General features: G+C 36.8%; 3 protein-coding genes across 5 annotated transcripts; 2 read left to right on the top strand and 1 right to left on the bottom strand.

Annotated features, from left to right (window-relative positions):
• The first annotated feature begins 61 nt into the window (after nucleotides 1–61).
• On the top strand, nucleotides 62–11,028 carry LOC119991913 (pumilio homolog 5-like). Its single transcript, XM_038838451.1, has 11 exons — nucleotides 62–249; nucleotides 1,883–2,576; nucleotides 3,018–3,162; nucleotides 3,255–4,431; nucleotides 4,540–4,681; nucleotides 4,807–4,914; nucleotides 5,734–5,946; nucleotides 6,083–6,193; nucleotides 7,308–7,502; nucleotides 9,339–9,510; nucleotides 10,663–11,028. Exons 2-11 carry the CDS (start codon nucleotides 1,941–1,943, stop codon nucleotides 10,686–10,688), a joined length of 2,925 nt encoding a protein of 974 aa, XP_038694379.1. The 5' UTR covers nucleotides 62–249; nucleotides 1,883–1,940; the 3' UTR covers nucleotides 10,689–11,028.
• An 839-nt stretch (nucleotides 11,029–11,867) lies between these two features.
• On the top strand, nucleotides 11,868–15,986 carry LOC119991915 (reticulon-like protein B22). The gene is made up of 4 exons (XM_038838456.1): nucleotides 11,868–12,130; nucleotides 12,215–12,356; nucleotides 14,723–14,792; nucleotides 15,643–15,986. The coding sequence occupies exons 1-4, from the start codon at nucleotides 11,901–11,903 to the stop codon at nucleotides 15,756–15,758; spliced, it is 558 nt and encodes a 185-aa protein (XP_038694384.1). The 5' UTR covers nucleotides 11,868–11,900; the 3' UTR covers nucleotides 15,759–15,986.
• A 225-nt stretch (nucleotides 15,987–16,211) lies between these two features.
• Nucleotides 16,212–20,605, bottom strand: LOC119991914 (probable mitochondrial adenine nucleotide transporter BTL1). Of its 3 annotated transcripts, none has more exons than XM_038838452.1 (6): nucleotides 20,457–20,605; nucleotides 20,121–20,252; nucleotides 19,438–19,532; nucleotides 17,932–18,265; nucleotides 17,332–17,569; nucleotides 16,212–16,961 (listed from the first exon to the last, which is right to left on the bottom strand). In XM_038838452.1, the coding sequence occupies exons 1-6, from the start codon at nucleotides 20,478–20,480 to the stop codon at nucleotides 16,711–16,713; spliced, it is 1,074 nt and encodes a 357-aa protein (XP_038694380.1). In that variant the 5' UTR covers nucleotides 20,481–20,605; the 3' UTR covers nucleotides 16,212–16,710. The 3 variants fall into 3 exon arrangements, with proteins under 3 accessions (XP_038694380.1, XP_038694382.1, XP_038694381.1); XM_038838454.1 differs by having other exon boundaries at nucleotides 17,476–17,569; XM_038838453.1 differs by having other exon boundaries at nucleotides 20,121–20,277; nucleotides 20,457–20,594.
• Nucleotides 20,606–20,830: the final 225 nt, after the last annotated feature.

The following is a 20,830-nucleotide window of genomic DNA, read 5'->3' as shown; positions in this document are numbered from 1 at the left end:
TGGCCCAGTAGGTTACACACAAAAACCCCGTGAGTCATGTTCGGCCTCGTGTCTGGTTTTTTAATTAAAAAGAAGTGTTATTTCTTGGTCCCCTCCCCTGTTCGCGCTGAAGGGTTTCTCCAAAGCAAGAACACGCAAATTCTCTCTTTTGTCTCTCACTGACTTCTTAGTATTTGCAGACCCGTGGATTTTGTCTCTTTCAACAGACTCGTGGATTTTGTCTCAAACTCCGAGGATTTCCTTTGTCAGGTTAGAGTTTCAAGACTTCTTTTTTTTATACCGTTATACAAATAATACTTTTGTATGTATTTTAATACCGATGATCATATGCGGGTACGATTGTGATTGAGTTGATGTTGGAAATGTCTATTGGGATGGTGTAGTTTCTGTGGCTTTTTGGTTCAATGGATTACTTGGGTTTTCCAATATTTGGTGGCTTTTATGTGGGGGTTTATTACTTAGAAAAAACAGGGCTTAGCTGTTTGTGATGGGGTTTTGTAGTTTGTGCTAAAGATATTGGCTTTTTTTGGTTGGGAAGCAGGAAACATTTGCTGGTCTTATTTGTTTTCTTGTGTTTGAGAGATAAGGACAGTGAAATCTGATTACTCTAAATTGTCTCGATGTCGGAATTTTTTTGTTTCTGTATTTGCGGAATATGATTGTGTGATTTGTTTGAATTGATCCTATTGATAGTACAGAGAACAAGTCTGTCATCTTGATCGAGATGCTTTCCCTCTTCAGTTATTCATTCTAGTATCTGGAGCACGAAATATATGAAATAGATTAAGTCATCATCATGGGGACTTTTGCTTATGGAGCTATCTTTTTTATTAGAGATTACAATCCGGAGCAGAATGAGGATAATGTATTGGCAAACAATGGAGCAGTCACGAATGTAAATAGAATATGGGGTGTGGCCCAAGTGGTAAGGCAATGGGTTTTGGTCCCGCTATTCATAGGTCTGGAGTAGCCAATTTGAAATAATTTGAATGTTTCTTTGAGTATGCGCATTTGCTGGTTATTGAGTAGGCACTGTCTCCATGTGTTGTATCTGAGACCTTCAGTGAGACTGCTTTTATCAATTTTGACATAACCATAGGTACAGTGCTTGCATTCTCCATGTGTTTCAAACCTTCAGGTGCCATCAATGGAGGATTGAGTGGCTCATACCAAGAATGTGATGGGGGTCCTCCAAGTAATGGAATTTGCTGATGTGTATTAATGAAAGCTCACAATGCTATGAAACGTTTTAAAAATGTGAATCATTGTTTGATGTTTCTTTGTTTACATTTGTTTGATAGAGCTGCAAGTAAATATAAATGCACAATAGCATGGGATTTTTATGTTACCTAATACTTTGCTCTAGGTGCCATCTTGTTCTAGTAAAGGCATTTGCATCTCAGCAATTTCTAGATGGTTCTTCTCATTATAATGAAAGGAATTATCTGGTAGTTTCTCTAACAATATGCTTGCTAAGGTATGGTGTCTCATAATGTAATTTTTATTTGTTTATGCTATCCTTTATCTATCAATATGAAGTATCACTTAAATGCAATAATCACTGATCCATCGATGACATATTTTTTAGACTGCGAAGGTGATACATTCTTTTCAGTTCATCTCTTAATAGAATGTCACTATTCATACTCATTTTGGACAGAACTTGTGCAACAAATTTGGCTAAATATGATTGCTGGTTTATTATGATGCTATGTTCTAGGAGAGACAAAATTGGGGACACAAGCCTTATCTTGTGAATGGCTTCTAAGACGGTCAATTGGGGGCACAAGTCTTATCTTATGATGCTATATTATAGGTTTATTGACTTTAGGTTGGTTAATGTAGCTAGGAGCTACTAAGATCGCTTAGATCTGTTTTGCAGAAAATAATGTGAATTCCATCGTTCTCTGCAAAGAGTTGCTTATCTTTGGTTAACTGGCATGGCAACTGAGAGCCCTATGAGGATGGTGGAAAGTGGCAGATCTGGAAAGTGGTCCTCAAACAATGATGCTGCAATTTTTGGAGTACCGTTGAAAGATTCAGTAGCAAAGGATTTGGGATTGCTTTTGAAGGGGCATAGACTCCATGCAGATCGAATGTGCATGCTTCCTAATCGAAGTGGTAGTGCCCCACCAAGTATGGAGGGAGCATATGCTGCTATAGCGAACCTTTTAGCTCAGCAAAACACTGATATGAATTCTGGCTTGGCAAATATAACTAGTACTATCCAAAAGTATGATTCAGAGGAACAACTGCGCTCAGACCTGGCTTATCTTGCATATTACTCTTCCAATGTCAACTTAAACCCTAGGCTCCCTCAGCCTCTTATCCCACGGGAGAATAAGTTCCTAGTGCACCATGTAAGAAGTAATTGGAGGTCATGTGCTGTAGATGATAGTGGGAATGAATCCTTAAAACTGTCTAGGGTCGTCCTTTCAACTCATAAGGAGGAGCCTGAGGATGATCAATCCCCCAGACAAGCTTTGGACAGTTGCTCAGAGAACGGTCATGTTCTTATGCATGGACAGAACACAATTTTAGCGGATCTTCATAAAAGTTTGGTTGACCTCATACAGGTATGAATTTTCTTTCCTCTCCCCTTCCCTCTGTAAGGTAAAATATACCGTGTTAGTACAACACCAATGCGACAAAGTTCATTAGCTGGGTGATTGCAATCTTTTTGAAATGGGCAGTGAACTACTGAACTTTTAGGTTTGTATGTAGTTTTTGTCCCACATAATAGCTTTAAATTTTAGTTCTAGTCTGGGTTTCTGTGTGTGTTGGGGGGGGGGGGGCATAATTTTTCTTTAATTCCATTTATTGCTCGTGATAGTTTGTTGCAGTCTTATCTTAAATCGGTTGATTCAATCTCAGAAGGGTTGCATTACTCTCTGGCAAGGAGTTGAGTCTTGGTTTTCTTATTTCTGAGAGTTGATTAGTCCTTTTCGAATCACTTAGAGTTTTGAATATTATATGTTTCTTTGTCTTGTCATACTTTCTTTTCGTTCAATTTATAGGAAGACTTCCCTCGTACCCCTTCTCCTGTTTACAGTCAGTCACGTCCTTCAAGCCATGCAACAGAAGAAGTGATTGATCATGATCTCCAAGCAATTTCATTGAATGCTTCTTCTGACACATCAAGAGTTTCGGAGTCAAATTCAGGTTCAGATGATGCATCTATAGACTCTTATGATCTGGATTCACATGCTATTTAGTTGAGATTCAATAATGATCCTATTGGAACCTCTTTCCAGGCTCAACATGTATTAACGGGGCGTCAATGCCACAAGAGGATGATCCAAATACTACGGATGGTGGTTTGAAGGGCATTGCATCAAGTAGAGGGGGAGCTCAATCAGATTTGGTTACTAGAAATAAAGAACAAGAGCAGCAATCTCATGAGAGGAATATGTCGCCTTACCATCAGTCTCAACAACAGGGAAATTCTTATCAGGCCCAGGGAGTCCCAGCTGAATTGATTTCTCAAGAAATGAATTATTCACACAGTCAAGAGGAACAAAATCCCAATTCCAGTTCTCAATTTTCTCAAATTGAGGTACAACCATCATTACATTCTTCTGGATTCACTCCCCCTATGTATGAGTCACCAACACCCTATATGACGTTAGGAAGCCCAGTTTACCCAAATTTTCATCAGTCTGCCTTTTATGCTCCACAATACACAGTGGGCAGTTATGCTCTAAATTCTGCATACCTTCCCCCATTTATGGCTGGATACACTTCACATGGTGCAATTCCTACGTCATTTGATGCTAATTCTGGTCAAAATTTTAATGGTCAAATTGCTGGTATTTCAAGTGGAGAAAGTTTCCCACGTGTTGGTGATTTACAGCATCTAGGCAAGTTCTATGGACAGCAGGGATTTACACTACAGCCTTCTTTTGCCCACCCTTTGCATATGAATTGCTTTCAACGTCCATTTGGGGATGCGCATGGTGCTTCAATTCAGCGGGGTTGCCTGGCTTCAGGTGGTGTAACTGGATGTCTGATTGATCCTTTTTTCCTCCAGAACGAGTCAGCTGTTCCTCATATGAATGATCAGAAACTTCAGCCTCAAGCAAATGGAAGTCCGAGCATTTATAACTCAGGAAAAATGGGAACTACTGTTAGTAGTTATTATGGTAGTCCACCAAGCATGGGTGTCATGACACAGTTCCCAGCCTCGCCTATTTCTAGCCCTGTACTACCATCATCTCCTATTGGTGGAATAAATCATTTAGGTTGGCGAAATGAAATAAGGTTTCCTCGAGTTTCAGCCAGAACTTCTGGACCGTACCCAGGATATCATGTACAGAGAGGAGCAAACACTTTTCAAGACCCAAAAAGGCATTCTTTTCTTGAAGAACTGAAATCAAGCAGTGCTGGAAAATTTGAACTCTCTGACATAGCAGGGCGAATAGTTGAATTCAGGCAATGTTGTATTTGAGTTTTTTTCTATTGCATTTACGTGATGTGGTTACAATGCCTGCCCTTCACTAGCATGACTATTTATAACTTGAAGTATACATTTACCTGCAGTGTTGATCAACATGGAAGTAGATTTATTCAGCAGAAGTTGGAACACTGCAGTGTTGAAGAAGAGATTTCTGTTCTTAAAGAAGTTGTTCCACATGCTTCCAAATTAATTACAGATGTTTTTGGGAATTATGTTATTCAAAAGGTAAAATGCTTTTACGAGTTGTCTTCTTTAAATTATTTATTTTTGTGCTCAGTAGATTCTTTGTGCTAGATTTGTGAATTGCCTCATTGGGTTGTTACTGAGTGTGGTCGATGTTTTCGTTACAGTTGTTTGAACATGGAAGTCTTACCCAAAAAGAGGAGCTTGCCAATCAACTTACTGGACAGATGTTGCCTTTAAGTTTACAGATGTATGGTTGTCGTGTGATACAGAAGGTACAGTTTGAAACTTCATGGTAAATGCATTCATATAATTTCTTTTACGGAAGAGTTGAAGATTGTATTTACCAATTCTAGAAATGCATTTTGTGCGGTGAGGAGAGGAAGGATAGACTATTGTGCTTTATCTCAAAACTTTGGGATTGGTTACATGAGTTTGTGACAAATCAACAGGAATCCACTACGTGTATTCGTTTCCGCCATTCATTTCTATTTAGGATCATACTTTCATCAATTTTTGTTGAATCCATATTCTTTCTTACTACTTCAAGTCATGTTTTTTTTAGATCTTCCTCTTCGCTTCCTACTCTCTTCTATAAAAATTCTCTCGATTCTCCTCACCACTACACCGCTATCTCTATGTTGTACATGTTTATACCATGTTAAATGGTTTTCTCACAACCATTGTTGTTAAAGGCGTAAGGCGCACGACCTTTCAAACACCCGAGGCGCAAGGCGTTTATTTTTGTACATACTTGGTTGAGTCCTTGGAGAGGCTAGATTTTTCCACATGCATGCGCATGCATAATTATTTTTGTATAATTTTTACTTCCATGATTTTTGTATAATTTTTACTTCCATGATCGAGCACTTTTCATGAGCATGTGCATACATTCTTTTATTCACCCAGTTTACTGAACCAGGACGTTTCACGAGCATTTGAATGGTGACATTGTTATCAATAATCTACTTTGTTGGGTTTACTTTAAATTATTCTGGAAAAAGCTGCTGCATTTATTTAGTCCAGTTTCCCATATGAGTTGCCTATTTTCCACGCCTGTTTCTTCACCTTTTAACTTTCACTGCTTGTATTAGGCCCTTGAAGTTATTGAACTTGATCAGAAGATAAAACTTGTCCGTGAGCTTGATGGGCATATTGTGAGATGTGTGCGTGATCAGAATGGAAATCATGTTATACAAAAGTGCATAGAATGTGTACCTTCAGAAAATATTGGATTTATTATTTATGCTTTTAGAGGTCAAGTTGCAACACTTTCGAGTCATCCTTATGGCTGCCGCGTCATTCAGGTAAAAGACATGGTTTTCTTGGTGTACAGGGACCGACACTAATCTAGTGTTGTCGCCCAATTTCTTTGTTACATCAGAGCAACATTTGTATTGTTTATTATATTGCTGAAGCTATTATACCTTTGACTTCTCTTAGAGAATCTTGGAGCATTGTTCAGATAAACAACAAACTCAATGTATAATTGATGAGATTTTGGAATCTGCTTTACTTCTAGCTCAAGACCAGTATGGCAACTATGTCACACAGGTTGGTGTTTTTTGCTTTGTTCTGCTCAGTTATACCTATCACTAATCAACTTATACTCAGTATAGAATTTGTGTTTTGATTCTCGATGTTAGATTTATTGGCTTCTCCCTCTCCATACTCCTCTCTCTGTATGTTTTTACATGTGTTCTTTACATATGCCAATGGGGATAGTCCAGGTTGTCTAAAGTTATGACAACCATGTAATATGTTTCCAGTCAAAGCCATTCACTTCTGAACTTCAGTGATTCTTGTTGTAGTGAGGTTAGTCAGTAAAAAAGGTCAATTGTAGTGTTGGATCGGTAGAAACTTCCTTCTTAGACCATGCTTTGTATTTTACATGATCCTATGCCTCTTTAGATTGCCAGCACTTAGAAGTTTTGCAATGGGTGTATACAGCATGGTGATAAGCATGATGGAACTCCTGATTATATCTATTGAAATCAAGTGAAATATGCAAAAAAAAAATAGAGAAGTTGGGGGAATAAATCGTATAGGGAGGAAAAGCGATGGGCAGAATAATTAATGAGGTCTGCGAGACCTAATTCTGTGGTCAAAGTAATTAATGAGGTTTGCATCATGTGGTCAAAGTAAATTGAAAAAGGAAACGACATTCACTTTGCAGTGGTGGGGGTTTGAGAAGGGCAATATATGCAATTTTACCCTTCACATTGCGGACCTAATTCTGTAGTTGGACATGTTAAGCATAGGTCGCAATGAAGCAACTTCTTACTGGTTTTTGTGGCCAAACTATGGCATTGTAATTTATTATCAAATATAATTTACCTTTCAACAGGAGAACATATGGCCCATATCAGGAGCGTTGTACACGAGAGTTGTTTGCCTTTATATTACTCTCCCTAGAAATAACTTTAGTTGAGCTTTGCTTATGTATGTGTTTGCATTCTTTGTGAATTGTTGCTGGCCCAGGTCACTTGCTTTGCGTATTATCTACCATTTCTCCATCTGTTACATCCATTTTTATGGATGTTAGTGAAATATTGTAAAATTCCTAGTGCTATATCTTTTTGGGTGTTTTCTTGGTTTTCTTCTCACTTTATCCTTTCCCTTCTGTTTACTCCGACCTTCTTCTTAAGATTGTTTGTCCTTCCTACAGCATGTTTTGGAGAGAGGAAAGCCCCATGAAAGGAGATTAATTGTCAGAAAATTGACTGGAAAAGTTGTACAGATGAGTCAGCACAAATATGCATCAAACGTTGTTGAAAAATGTCTTGAGTACGGTGATGCAGCTGAACGTGAACTTTTGATCAAGGAGATAATTGGGCAGTCTGAGGAGAATGACAATTTATTGGTAAGTGAAACATGGCTGCTATCACCTTATGGTTAAGCCATGGTGTTTATGATATTTAGGTTAGCACAAGATTTTGCATTCAGATGCTTCTCAGGCTTGATTTGGTTACAAACGAATATGTGGCTCAGTGGTAGAGTTGCAGGGGTGCAACACTACAACCTAGTGGTGACAAGTTCAATTCCTAGCAACATCTTGCTTGTCCCAGACCCCGCCCATTGCAGGAGCCTTGTGCACAGGTGTTGGTTACCTTATGCTCTCGGGCTTGATTTGTTCGAGGTTAAGCCAAGTCAAATCTGTATATTTTTTGTCTAGTCTTGGTCTGGGTTAGATTTAGATTAAACTAGTTTGACATGCACCCGGTTGTCTATGCCATAGATATGGGCATTGTCCTCCTGCCTCCACCCCGATAAAAGAATCAACCAATGTGGCCTATAGCTATGTTACTGGCCAATACTTATTTTCACACCTGTCGATATACTTCAGTCCAAATATATTATTAGACCATTACTTTGTTTGCAATCCACTGAGGGAAAAAAATCAGTTTTGAGTAAACCACTTGCGTCTTTAATTAGGTCTTTTCCCCAGTTTTATCTCTCATGGACAATACCCCTCCCCCCACCCCATGAGCTAGTATTTTTAAATGCATTCGAGTACATAGCAATGCCATTAGGCTATTAAGCCTATGGCAGAAATTTTAAAAAAAATACATTTAAAAAGAGTTCATTCTACCAAGCCAATGACATGTAAAAGAAGTTTTGGAATTCAGATTATGAGTGGAACTGTTTTTTTTTTTTTTTCCTGTTGGTGCACGCTTTTGCCATCGAAAGGTTAAAGGACCTGGCTCATTAACCTCATAAAGGTTCTGGGAACGTTGGGCATAACTCGCCACTCATAGAGCCTCTCTCTTGCAACACGGAGGTGGGGTTGGTGAATGAGAATCTGGGGTTTTTTATATTTGCGAGTGTGGGATATAAAATGATCAAGCCGAATGAATGTATTGTGAAATCAAGGAAAGAATGGATGGTGACTGAAATCACATAGGATACAGGAACAATCTTTAAACCAGGAACTTTCTGACATAAATATTATGTTGTTCTAAGAGTCTTATCTCTGGAGTAACCTTTTTTCTTTTGACACCAAAATAAATTTACTGAAGGCCACCCAGTATGTGAACTGAAAAGAAGAGTACTAGAGTCTAGAGGTAAAGTTCTTATAGTGACATTTTGCCGAAGGTAAAGCACCCTTGCAAAAACCCATGTTTTCTGTCTCGTTTTATTTAATCATTGCACGAGGGTTGAGTTCTTTAAAATGGTATCCTTGATATGCGAAATTTAGTGATTAACTGGATGGATTTGATTTACATGCCTGAATGGTATTCTCAAGAAGCTGGCTACCATTTATTTATTTGTCTTTATGCTTTATCTTCCAAATATGTTTTCCATGGCTTTTCTAGAAGGGTTTAAGAAGTTCTTCGTAAGTATCTAGAGTTTATAGTCCCTTTGGATTTCAAGATGCATGTATGTGGTTTGGTCCTTAGAGTAAAAGCTTATGGTCTTGACAATTATGCTTGACATAATAGTAGTGTAAAATTCCTTCAGTTACTTAATGCAGTGAGTAAAATCTCCAATATTATAGATTTTGACGTGTCACGGAGATATGGCCTGGAGTGATCCAAATGATTTTATATGTCCTCCTGGTGAATTTCATCTTTTTTAAAGCAAACTGTACTTTGTGAAGTTTGTGATAATTGCTTGTTTTGGAAATAGTTGATAGTAGAAGATTCTCTCTATGTTCTTCTGCTTACTGTATCATCGTTGGTTGACTTGAATGCTGTAGGTAATGATGAAGGACCAGTTTGCAAATTATGTTGTTCAGAAGATTCTTGAAATAAGCAACGACAAACAGCGGGAGATATTGCTTGATCGTATAAGAGATCATCTTAATGCTTTGAGAAAATATACTTATGGGAAGCACATAGTAGCTCGTTTTGAACAAATATGTGGTGAAGGTATGTTAACGTGCTATATAAAGCTTGGCCAAATTTTATGAAAGTTCCCTTGCTTTTAGATTATTTTCCGCGTTGTCTTATGATTTTCTCTAATCATTTTAGTAACCATCTTTGGGACTGTCACTTTTTTGTTTCTTGAAAAACTTATATTTGATGAAAGTTTTGAATTTGTACACCGAGTGTGTGCCTGTTCATATATGTTGATCCTTTCAACTTTATGGTTCCTGTTTATCACTTCTCTCAAGTATGGTTCTTGACATGTGATCTATTCAATGCAGCAATTCCTTATATAGTTATATAATTCCATCTTCTTTTAAATTGAACTCGCATGTTGTAATATTTTATATCCTTAGCATGATTTAATTTTCATACTTTTTCTTTGTTAATGTATTACGTTTATAGTCTCGGTTGCTCTGTCCATAATTTTAGTGAGCTCACCATAAAACCAATAATTTAGCTTCAGTTTCTCTTGCAGTTCCTTTTTTCACTATTGAAAACCTTTATTTTGATTGGTTCTATGTCTCTGGAATTTCTTACAAAAGTTGCTTTAATTCATACGTTCAACCAGTTCCCTAACTTCTCTTTTTGCACCTAGCCGTATGCTGCCCTTTGAGAGATATATATATATATATATATATTTATATATATATATATATTTTATCATATATATATATGTGTATATATTCATTGGATTTCAATCTTTTTTCTCCCTCAAGTCATCAAACACCATTTTTGCTTACTGTCCCTGAGGAAAGAAATTCCAGGGTGTTCGACAGGTTTGAGGATTCGGTTAATGTGATTGCTTGTTTATTTATTTTACTTTTTCTAATAAAAGGTTTAATGCTCAAGTGTGTCTGCAGAGGCTCGGTACCCTTTCATCTCAACATCATCTTTTAGATTTTCATTTATCCCGGCATTTACACTCTTATTTTTGCGATCTTGTCCGTGTCCGTGTTCTTTATATTAGATTAGGGGGCATTGTCTGAAATCTTTTAGGCTGAATCTTGTAATCGTGCTTGCAAGATTCCAACTTCTTGTATTGTACATTCTAACTGCCGCAGCAGGTGTTAAAGAAGATGAGTAGCTCTGCGTGGTCGCTATAAATTTGAACATCACTGTAAATGATATGGATTGTTGATCGATTATGTGCAGGGAGTGAAGTAGTAGCAGAATCTTAAGGGCTCTTCACGGAGAGGCAGCTTCCCACACTTGCCAGCTTCGTTCATGGAAGACGGGAACATCATGAGAAGTTGAGAACACTTCACTCTGTAAGCAAAACGTATGATCTAACTTGGTTCGAAGAATTATGCCAATGTAGTGCAGGATGGTGTCTGGTTGATAGTATATATCAATAGTAGGTGAATATATGATTTATATAATCCTCAAGTGTATCTATATGTACATGTATGTATAGCATTAGATAAAGTGTGATTGCTTATGATTTCTTAATTTTATCTATCTTGGGATGTTCTTCTGATAGAACAAGTTTAATCTACTTTTACTGCGATTCGGTTGAAATATTTATGTTCTGTTTATAGACAGCGATTTTTCATTGCTTTGAATTGGGGAAAAAATGTTCAGGACAACCAAACTGTTTAATTACGAGTGGAAGGTCACCTTTTTTATCAATATATATATATATATATATATATAAAGAAAAATGATGATAAAGTTGAAGAAAGTTGCGCAAAATATGGTAGTACTTTAACTTGATCACCCTTGGATAATAGATATTTTTTGTTTTTTTTTTTTTTTTTTGACAAATCCACAAACACAATATTAGTATGTTATATACCATCGCTGTAAGAAATTATTTGAAAAATTGAATTGAAACTAAAGGGTTAATCGATTGAATATTCAATTAATCAATCGAAATAATTGTCGTTAACTGATCGATCGTTGAAATAATCAAAATAATGGTTGTTAGCTAATCGATCAATTAAATTTTTGTAAAAGAAAATGACCATTTACACCCCCATCATAGACAATGATATACAATAATTTATTTATTGTTACAAGTAATTTAACAATTATGTAAATGTAGAGTTGAACTTGAATCTCTCAACTAAACTAACCATCTAGAATAATTTATTTCGAACAAAATTTATGTGTTTATTAATCTTTAACCAAGGATTACTTATAATTTTTTATGTATAATGTAAATTTTCTAAGCATATATACCATATGAAACAATATAATTAAAATTTATTGCCTTTATAAAAATAAAAAATATATAATTAAAACTTCAATTAAAAAATAATTAAATTTTATGAAAAAACTCAAAAAAGAAAATGGACTCAAATCTGCGGCGACCTGTGTGCCCTCCATAAAGCCGAGAGAACTCAAAATTCAATTAACGTATTCAATTAATTATCGTTTCGGGGGAGGTGATGGAGGAGAGAGAAAGTAAGATTGAAGTGGAGAGGAACAAGACTACTGACAGAGGAGGAGGCGGAGGAGGAGTAGGGAAGGCGGTGGCCATGGCGATATGCGGTACTTTGGTGTATTACCACTGCGCCTTCGGCAATTCCAGCCTTCTATCATTGATCGCCGACGTCCTCATCGTCCTTCTCTGCTCTCTCGCCATCCTCGGTCTCCTCTTCCGCCAACTCAACATCTCGTTCGTTACTATTCCTCTCTGTTTCTGTGTGTGAATTACCGATCCTTGTATCTAATGGTGCTCTCTTTCTCTCTTGTGCTCTAGGGTACCTGTGGATCCGCTTGAGTGGCAGATTTCCCAGGACGCTGCGAATACGATGGTTGCTGGTTTGGCTAATACTATTGGGGCTGCCGAGTCTGTTCTGAGGGTTGCAGCTACTGGTCACGACAAGAGGCTTTTCGTTAAGGTACAATTTCGCATAGTTTCTGTTGATGTGATGTGAATGATGGATTAATGCTTGTAGGAAGGGTTAGGAGTTGATAAAATTTTGGAATGTTCAAGGAATCATATATCTTAGGCTAAACAGAGATTGGAAATAAATTTCAATGTCTCATGAGTTTACTCGCCAGAAAAAATTAAAACAATGAGGCTTCTAATTGTGTATTGCTGAGTTACTGATGCCTTGGTGGAAATAAGTTAATTCAAGGACAATGATAATGTAGAAATTTAGGAAAATGTTAGAAACGAACAATAAGCAACTGGGAATTCCAATTTCTCCTGTCACTGGGTAGATTTTTGAACTGAATTGCTGATGCCTTGGTGGAAATAAGTTAATTCAAGGACAATGATAATGTAGAAAGGAAAATGTTAGAAAAGAACAATAAGCAACTGGAAATTTCTCCTGTCACCGGCTAGATTTATGAACTTCGAAAAGATTCAAAATCATTAAATCCTAGTTTACTAGTTTACTATCATATTGTTAGTTTGGGTGATCTTTCTATTTCATCAACTGGTTTAATAGTTACTATTGAAATCTTATAATTTGTTAAAGTAGATCATAGCATTAATGTGTGAAACCATATGTCTCAAGTGGGACCGAGGTTACAAATATGCTACAGTCAAGGGCAAGGTAAAGGGGATAACTATATCTGGAGTTTTTCTTAATCACTATATATAAACTATTAAAGCCTTCTTCCTGAACTTTTTCGGGGTTGGCTACATGTATTCATGAGAAAAATGTGTTGGTTGTCTCTTTTGGATTCATAGTCATAGGGCCTGAAAGAATTTTATACCAGCTGCCACCTAAACAACCCTCCTCCTTTTCGGTATTTGGGATTTTATATTGGAATGGTTTTTTGAGCACTGAGGTTAGAACTTAGAGGAATAGTGAACACTTACCATGTAACCCAAGGCTTAGTTACCACCTCATGTAGACTGACTATTGGTAACTATTAAGTGTGGTTCACTGATTAACTGAAGTTCATTCTTAAGAGATGTTCCTATTTTCTGGTTCACTGAAATTCCAAGTGTATCTCTTTCTTTTAATTAGAGCTTGGATATCTAGTAACAGTGATTTTTACTTCTATTTTCATATTGATGTTGAAAGACTTTGATCAGAAAGTCACTTGCAGTGCCATTATGTGGTTCTAAAACTTAGTGGCAATTGTAGTTGTTATCATGTAATTTTAAAGACATACTGTTACCATAATTAAGGCGTCTACCTTACGTAAGTCCATCTTTCTTTGTCTGGATGTTTTTATTTGTTTACACTTTACAGTAGATCTTAATAAAAGCTCCTAGATAAGGATTTGTATCGTCTTTGTGCTATGATTCTTGAACGATACTTGCAAACTAGTTAGACCATCTGATGTGTATTACCTAACTAAAGAGAATAATTTTTCAACCTAGTACAATCAACTATGATATTTTTCAAGTTTCGCAGAATTTAACCAACTTGAGTAAACCCGTAAACCCATTTTGAGGCTATTATGTAATACTTAATAGGTTAAAAGTGGCTGAATGGATTCTGAATACTCATCATAAAGTGACTGGTAATTCTTCAGAAGGTTAATTGTTAAATTATTTTGGTAGTTAGGAACATTCTGGCGATTTTGATGGGCCTCTCTATGGGCTTATTGGTTAAAAATCTCTTGTTTGGAAGACATTGGAAGGTCTTCCAGATGGTAGGATATGCTGAATGAATGTAACTATCTGAGGCCATGTGAGGCCTTGGGTGGGAATTTTGCAGGCCTCTAGTGGCCTCATTTGGACATTGTAGGCTTGTGTATGAGTGGATAGCTTTAACTGCATATATTTCATTCAATTTTCATTGCATAACTTTGTCAATTGATGAAATTGAAGAACTAGCTAGCATTGAGTAAGAGAGCCTTTAAGAAATATTCAGACAGGATTCGGGTAATGAAGAGCAAGTAGAATTTCAGCTACCCCCATGGCTGTAGACCTGTAGTTGCTGTCATTGTCAAACTTGTCATCATGGTCTTCATTATCTCCTCTTCTGTCCTTCACATGTAGAATAGTATCTTCCTAAATTTTTTCAAGAAAGAAGCTATATAGTCTTCATTCAACTAAAATTAAGCTCATAACTGAGAACTGAAAACATCAAACACAAAAAATCTCTGCTGAGCCGCCCTTGAAGCTCCAATTTCATGTTAGTTTCCTCATGTGATGCAAAAAGAGAGGAGTGATGAATTTTATTTGATTTGACTATCACAATCAATCTACTTGTTAACTATTTTTTAAGCTCTAAACAATGCTTTCTAGAATAAAAGCACATTGAAGAGGAAGAGTAATCTCATGTGTATTTCTTCTCAGGTTGTCATCTGTCTGTACATACTATCAGCTTTGGGGCGTTTGGTATCGGGTATTACAGTTGCTTATGCAGGTATGTACCAAATGAAAAAAAAATTCCCTGAAACTGAGTTTTTGGTGAGCTTGGTTCTTGCAATTAGAAGCATAACAAAAAATTGAATTGGATGGATTAAGTTCCTTTTGGTGGTAGCTAAACATGCTGATGACTTATACTTAAAGGGGACATGCATAAAATTCAGAAAAGAAGGAAAAGAGAGAAGGCGTTTGGGAGTAAAGAAATTCCTAAAATTAGGGGTGTTATAGGTGTATTTCTTGCTTGAAATTGCTCATCTGTTCAGCTGGTTTGCCTTTTTTCATTCTTTCTATCTCTGCCCATGTGCTGGTTACCCAATGTTATAAGGGAAGTATCAGTCATCCACGTATTCTGGAGGTTGCTTCTGCTGTTTATCTTTATTATGACATATCCATGATTCATACAGTCCATTGGCTTAAATAACGTGAAGAACTAGGAAAATGAGAGGACAGACCAGTTATACATAAATTACATTCAAGATTTTACATCACTTCTCAATACCTCATGGAATTCGATGCTTCCATATCTTCCACTTGCTATGATTTGGGTTGATTTTTACAAAGACTTGCATGAAACTTCATACTGATATGAAACAACGGTAAATGTGTTGGCATTGGAAGAATTCATTTGACTAGTTATGTAATATGCGAAAAGCTCATCCATTCAAAAGAATTATGCAGGCATAAGAATAAGTAAATGTAGTTTGTTGGCCAAATGTTCCATCTCATGTGGCTCTTCTTATGCTTTTACCGTCAAGCTGGATAACGTGTTCGATTTCAATATTTGGATAGCTATTACATTTGTTTTTGTCATGATAGATATGTGACCTTTATTTCACTCCTTGAAACAGGATTATGCTTGCTCTGTCTTTACATGCTTGCTGAGAACTCACAATCAATCGGCACTTGTCTCTCTTGGTTTCTAAGTCTTAGAAATGCCGCTTCAGTAGATGCTGATAACATGTGATGTGAGTCCAACCGGTACTTGCACCTTTTTTTTTTATTGGCAGCTGCTTTTGCTCTTTCCGTTGTGTAAATACAAAAGGAGAAAGTCCTGCTCTTCGTGGTTTTATGGATAGATAATAGATTCATTCAAATAAGCCAGCGTGGTGGTAGCCACTCCTTATGATTTTGAACAGGTTGAAGTTCGAATTCTTCCACACGTTAAAATTATCAAACACTCAAATTAATATTATTATTATGTTTATAGCATAGTTTAATGAGCCATTTTGGCTCCAGAAAGCTGGAATGGCAGATCTGCTGCCTTTTGTTACTTAGTAAAATACAAACTTTCCTTCAAAAAAAGAAAATAAGCAACTCAAGTTGGTGTCTCGCCCTTTCCTCATCTTTCCTCCTTAAAGATTAAACGGTGCACCATTCTAAAAGATCACACTAAGATATATTAATAAGGATGTAAAAATCAAACCGAAAAAATTTGTCAATTCATAGATAACCGATGTTAGATCGAATTCGAACGATTACATATAATAATTTTGAACAGGACCAAACGGTCCGTCCATGATCCGAACGGTCAAGCAGACTGGCCGGCTCTCAAAACAGTACGGGAATCAATTACAAGCTCTCTGTCATATCTGACTACATTTCGACCCTTGCAACGATAGAGGATAAGCTCATGATTTGTGTAGGCTATATAATGGAGTTCATCTCTCCAATTAACTTATCCATATAATATGCCATCCATCTCAAGGACCAGAAGAGACATCAGATAGAAACCGATAGATTATTCTAGAAGGCACCAAAATTGTAACTCATCTAACCAATATTAGCTAGGAATCGCAAGGGCCCATCAAAAAAATTACCAGCCCTCCTCTGTATTGATAAACTACACCATGGAGACTTGCACTGGTGAGCTAACTAGTATATTTCACCTCAATCTTTATAATGGCAGATCACAGATTTCACAGGAGCCGTTTCTCACCGTTCAGTATATCCTTCCAAGCTTCATAAAACATCCAGGTGATACCAGATGCGGGCATGACTTTTAAACAGCTCGCGCCCCACCCTCTGTAAAGTCCCATAAAACCTCTCTCCCTGACAACTTCCGAAAGTGCAGCTGCCATGTGAGGTGGACATTTACCTTGTAAAGCTCCCACCATGAGTCGCTTCCTAGCAACTTCCAAAGGAAAGCTAATGGTACTAGCCACAAAACCTGGACAGGTAAAGCAAAATCCAATATAGCTGTGAGGCAGTCATGTATATCACTACAAATAAGATAACATCAATCAAGATACTAGTCTAAGTAGTCTTTTTCAACTATGTAAGGTCTAGTAAATAAATTAAAGAGATCATAAGGTTTCTAAGGTCCTCATGACATGTGTCAACATCTTTACATTGATGAAATGATGATAAAACAATAGATCCCGAAACTGTAGATCTTGGTCTGCAAGAGAGGAAAAATCTTAAAACTCCGAAATCCCAATCTTGTTCACTATTCGAAAGATCCTACAAGGGAAAGTTTTTAAAGAATCTTAACATTATTCAACATATGCATAAGTTAATAAGGAGGCCAAGTTTCTCACCTGCGAAAGCTCCGATTAGAAGCATCTCTCGACGGTTTAATGATTTTTTCTTCTTTGATTGACAGTAAGAAGTCTTGATTGTATCATACATAAAATAGTAACAAGTACTATAAGGAAGCATGCCAATCAGAGTGGGTGACAAACCAGCATAGAAGGCACCGAATCCACCATCCTTGTAAATTTTGCTAACCGCAATGCTTAAACTAGGGTACACGTCACGACTTACAGTCAACCTATCCTGTAAGAAATTACAAAGAAAACAACCAGTCTCACATCGACGAACAGTGGCACAGAGAAAATACAACAGTCTTTGATATCTTCAATCCAATTAAACAGTAAAACCAGAAGGGAATAAAGTCGCAAATGAAATTTATCTTCAATACTAACCAAGAACAAATAAGCCACATCAATGTGGCAGTTCTGCTAAAATAGGATTTTAGAAGAGATGTGAAGTAAGAATGGTCACCATGTACGTTTGGGAAAAGAATAAATGGCTAAATAATGTGTAACAGACACCCATAACATAAATCGAAAAGCAAAAAAATTCAAACGTGATACTTCAATCTCCGGTAAAAAGGGCAGAACGTGCGCTGAAATTACCTTTAAAACTTCAAGAGGATGGCATACAAGTGTGCTAAGAACTCCAGCAGCTGCACCAGCTACGGCAACAGGGGAAATCCAGGATAAAGAAAAATCTAGACTGATATGACCAATTTGTAGCTTCAAGCATTCACTCTGCTTCCATTTCTCTTGTGCTACTGTCATAGCCCGCTTGACGCACTCAAAAGTTCCAAGCTCAATTGCTTGCGTAGGGACAATGCGGAGCATATTAATTCCATTACCAGCCCACAATCCTTGCCAACCCTGTTGCTCAATTACCTCTAGGAAACTACCCGAAATGTTTTTGGATCCTACACCAACCACCATTCTTGTTCTGCATTGCACAGGTTATGAATCAAGAAATACATTCCGATGCTTCATTAAATGGCTGTATACTTTACACAAAAACAGTAGTAGCATACAGTTGATAATGATTCCTAAGACTACAAATACCCGATTGGGCAATATTGATATTCAAATCAGCGAGAAAGTAGCATGACGAAAACCTACATGCTGATTCACGCCCAAAACAATGTTTGACTTGATGTGATTCTTTGTTTAAATATAATTTCTAAGGAAGAAAAAAAAGTTCAAACCGTAGACAGAAAGCTGACCACTTTGTTGTCAGAAACCCAATAATATTATTGAACTACTCAAAGAATAAAATAAAATTGAATTCCAATTCTAACAAGAAATGACTTCAACCAAAGTTCTAAATTAAGCTTTCGAACAATTGGCTTTTCCAATCCCTCTACATGCCCTAGTTGACTGGTGTTACTCTAAACATAGTTACCCTGTACCAATTGAACATATCTATGCAACAAGTTAATTTAAACCCTGGAATTTAATATGAAAGAGAAAGTGTATAATTTGACTTTGGAACAGAAAAACTGCAAAAACTTTCTCAGCATTTAGCACAATCCCTCATAGCATGTAATTTCAAAATTTAAACTTCCAAGCAAAAGGGAAGTGAGGTGACCATCTGCAACTCACAAGTTACATCACAACTATTTAGTTCATGTTGAAGTGAAAATAAGTCAAGACCAGCTAACTAATCATACTCGTGGCCTTTGTTATTTGTTTCTAGGAATTTAATTAATCATTAGAAAATCAAGTGAGAAAACCTTAAATTTTACTAATGTTTATTAAGTATTTATTCTCCAACTCACGTGTCCAGTAATACACATGGGTACACAAAGAAGAAACTAAATAAAATAAATGAAAACAGACTTTCGGCCAGTTTTCATATTTGGTAATGAAATTGATTGAGATAATAAAATCACGTCCCTAATACTTTAATGGAAGAATGATCTTTCAAAATTGCTTTGGCATTTCCTATTTTCTGTAAGTTAGTAAATAGAACATCTATGGTCATAGAATTAACTCAGCTGTCAACTGATGTGCATAGCAAAGATCTTCCTGAGGAAATTAAACTCATATGCTATGACATTTTCAGTCACTAATTGAAGCTATTTATATAATAAAATACAACAAGTACAAGCCAACCTGATGGTCTCTAGAGGAGCAAGAACAGCTTTGGTCATAGCCCCGGCTAAAGCCCCACTCAAGAACTCACGGAATTCTCTAGTCTGAAAGAAATCCTAAAATATACATCAAACAATGCCTTTTAGTAATGCAGATAACAAATAACAATTCAATATATTTGAATTACAATAACTCAGGAAGTCAGGATTGTTGGTGCTAGCCAAACAGAAAAAGATTTACATGATCATCCAGCCAACGGACTCTTATTCCAGCTGTTCTAGCAGTTTTTTGTCTTCAGAGCAACCAAAGGAAATGAAAAATAAAACAATACCACAAGTTCCTCTCATGATATATTTCCTTAATATTCTCTCGCCCATTACAAACAACAAAATCACTAACTGGGCAACTCTGTTTTTTTCCTCTCGACATTTAACTCGCCTGAGAAAAGGAGAGACTTTTGAATTGATTTAAAGTAGAGGGGTGGGAAACCAACCTAGCCATTCAGTACTGTCTCCCTCTAAAAGATGATTCCCTTTTTCTTTTCAAACACACACCAAGGTTCAGGAAATTTCTTTAATTAGGCGTTCCATTTTGTCAATTATGTTTTCCACTTTCTCAGCAACCAAACAGCAAACCCCAATCAATCCAAGAAACCCACAAACACGGTAGTTTAAAAAAAGAAAAAAAAAGGGAAACTGAATCACCTTTACAGCAGGCCTGAAATCTGGGACTTGAAATCGAAGCTCAAAAGGAGGATCCTTTTCGATCTCAAGCTCTTTAGGTAGCATTACCACACCGCCCATGTCTCCAAAAAACCATCCACCATACTTCTTCTTCTGCGATTCCATTTGTTTTCCTTCACTGTTACTTTCTTAAACCTCAATCATATCTCACACACGCATATAATAAATACTTGTACTCAAATTTATCAAGAACAAAAAAGAAATTTAAAAAAATAAAATAAAACATGTATAAAACATGAGTTTATATGTATATTCGCTGTCTGCACAAACAGACATCGAGAAGGAAGAGGGACGTGCCTGAGGAGGGCCCTTTTGGGACATGGACTGATGTTTAGAGAGAGAGGGAGAGACTTTGCTCCCTCTGTGTTAGATTTTGGAGATTTTTCTTCTCGCTGTTAGTCTTTGTTCATTGATTGGTTTGTTTTGGTTATTGCACACTTTATATACTGCTTGCTAGGGCTTTTCGTTTTCGAAGTGCTCAATTTGGGCGCTTTCTTGGTGTGCCCCGCCCCGCTCGTATATTCTTACATATTTATTTTACCTAAAAGTTTTAAAATTAAAAAAAAAAAACGAACGAGGGAGTGATTCGAACCATGATGATCGATCCAGGTTAAACACTTTACCCATCCGGTGCACTAAAAGATTTTTTAAAAAAATTATAAATGTGTAGA

Source organism: Tripterygium wilfordii, chromosome 22, assembly GCF_013401445.1.
Source record: "Tripterygium wilfordii isolate XIE 37 chromosome 22, ASM1340144v1, whole genome shotgun sequence".
Taxonomy (NCBI): Eukaryota; Viridiplantae; Streptophyta; class Magnoliopsida; order Celastrales; family Celastraceae; genus Tripterygium; species Tripterygium wilfordii.
Note: the sequence above shows the minus strand (reverse complement) of the source record. Positions and strands in the feature narration are given on the sequence as shown.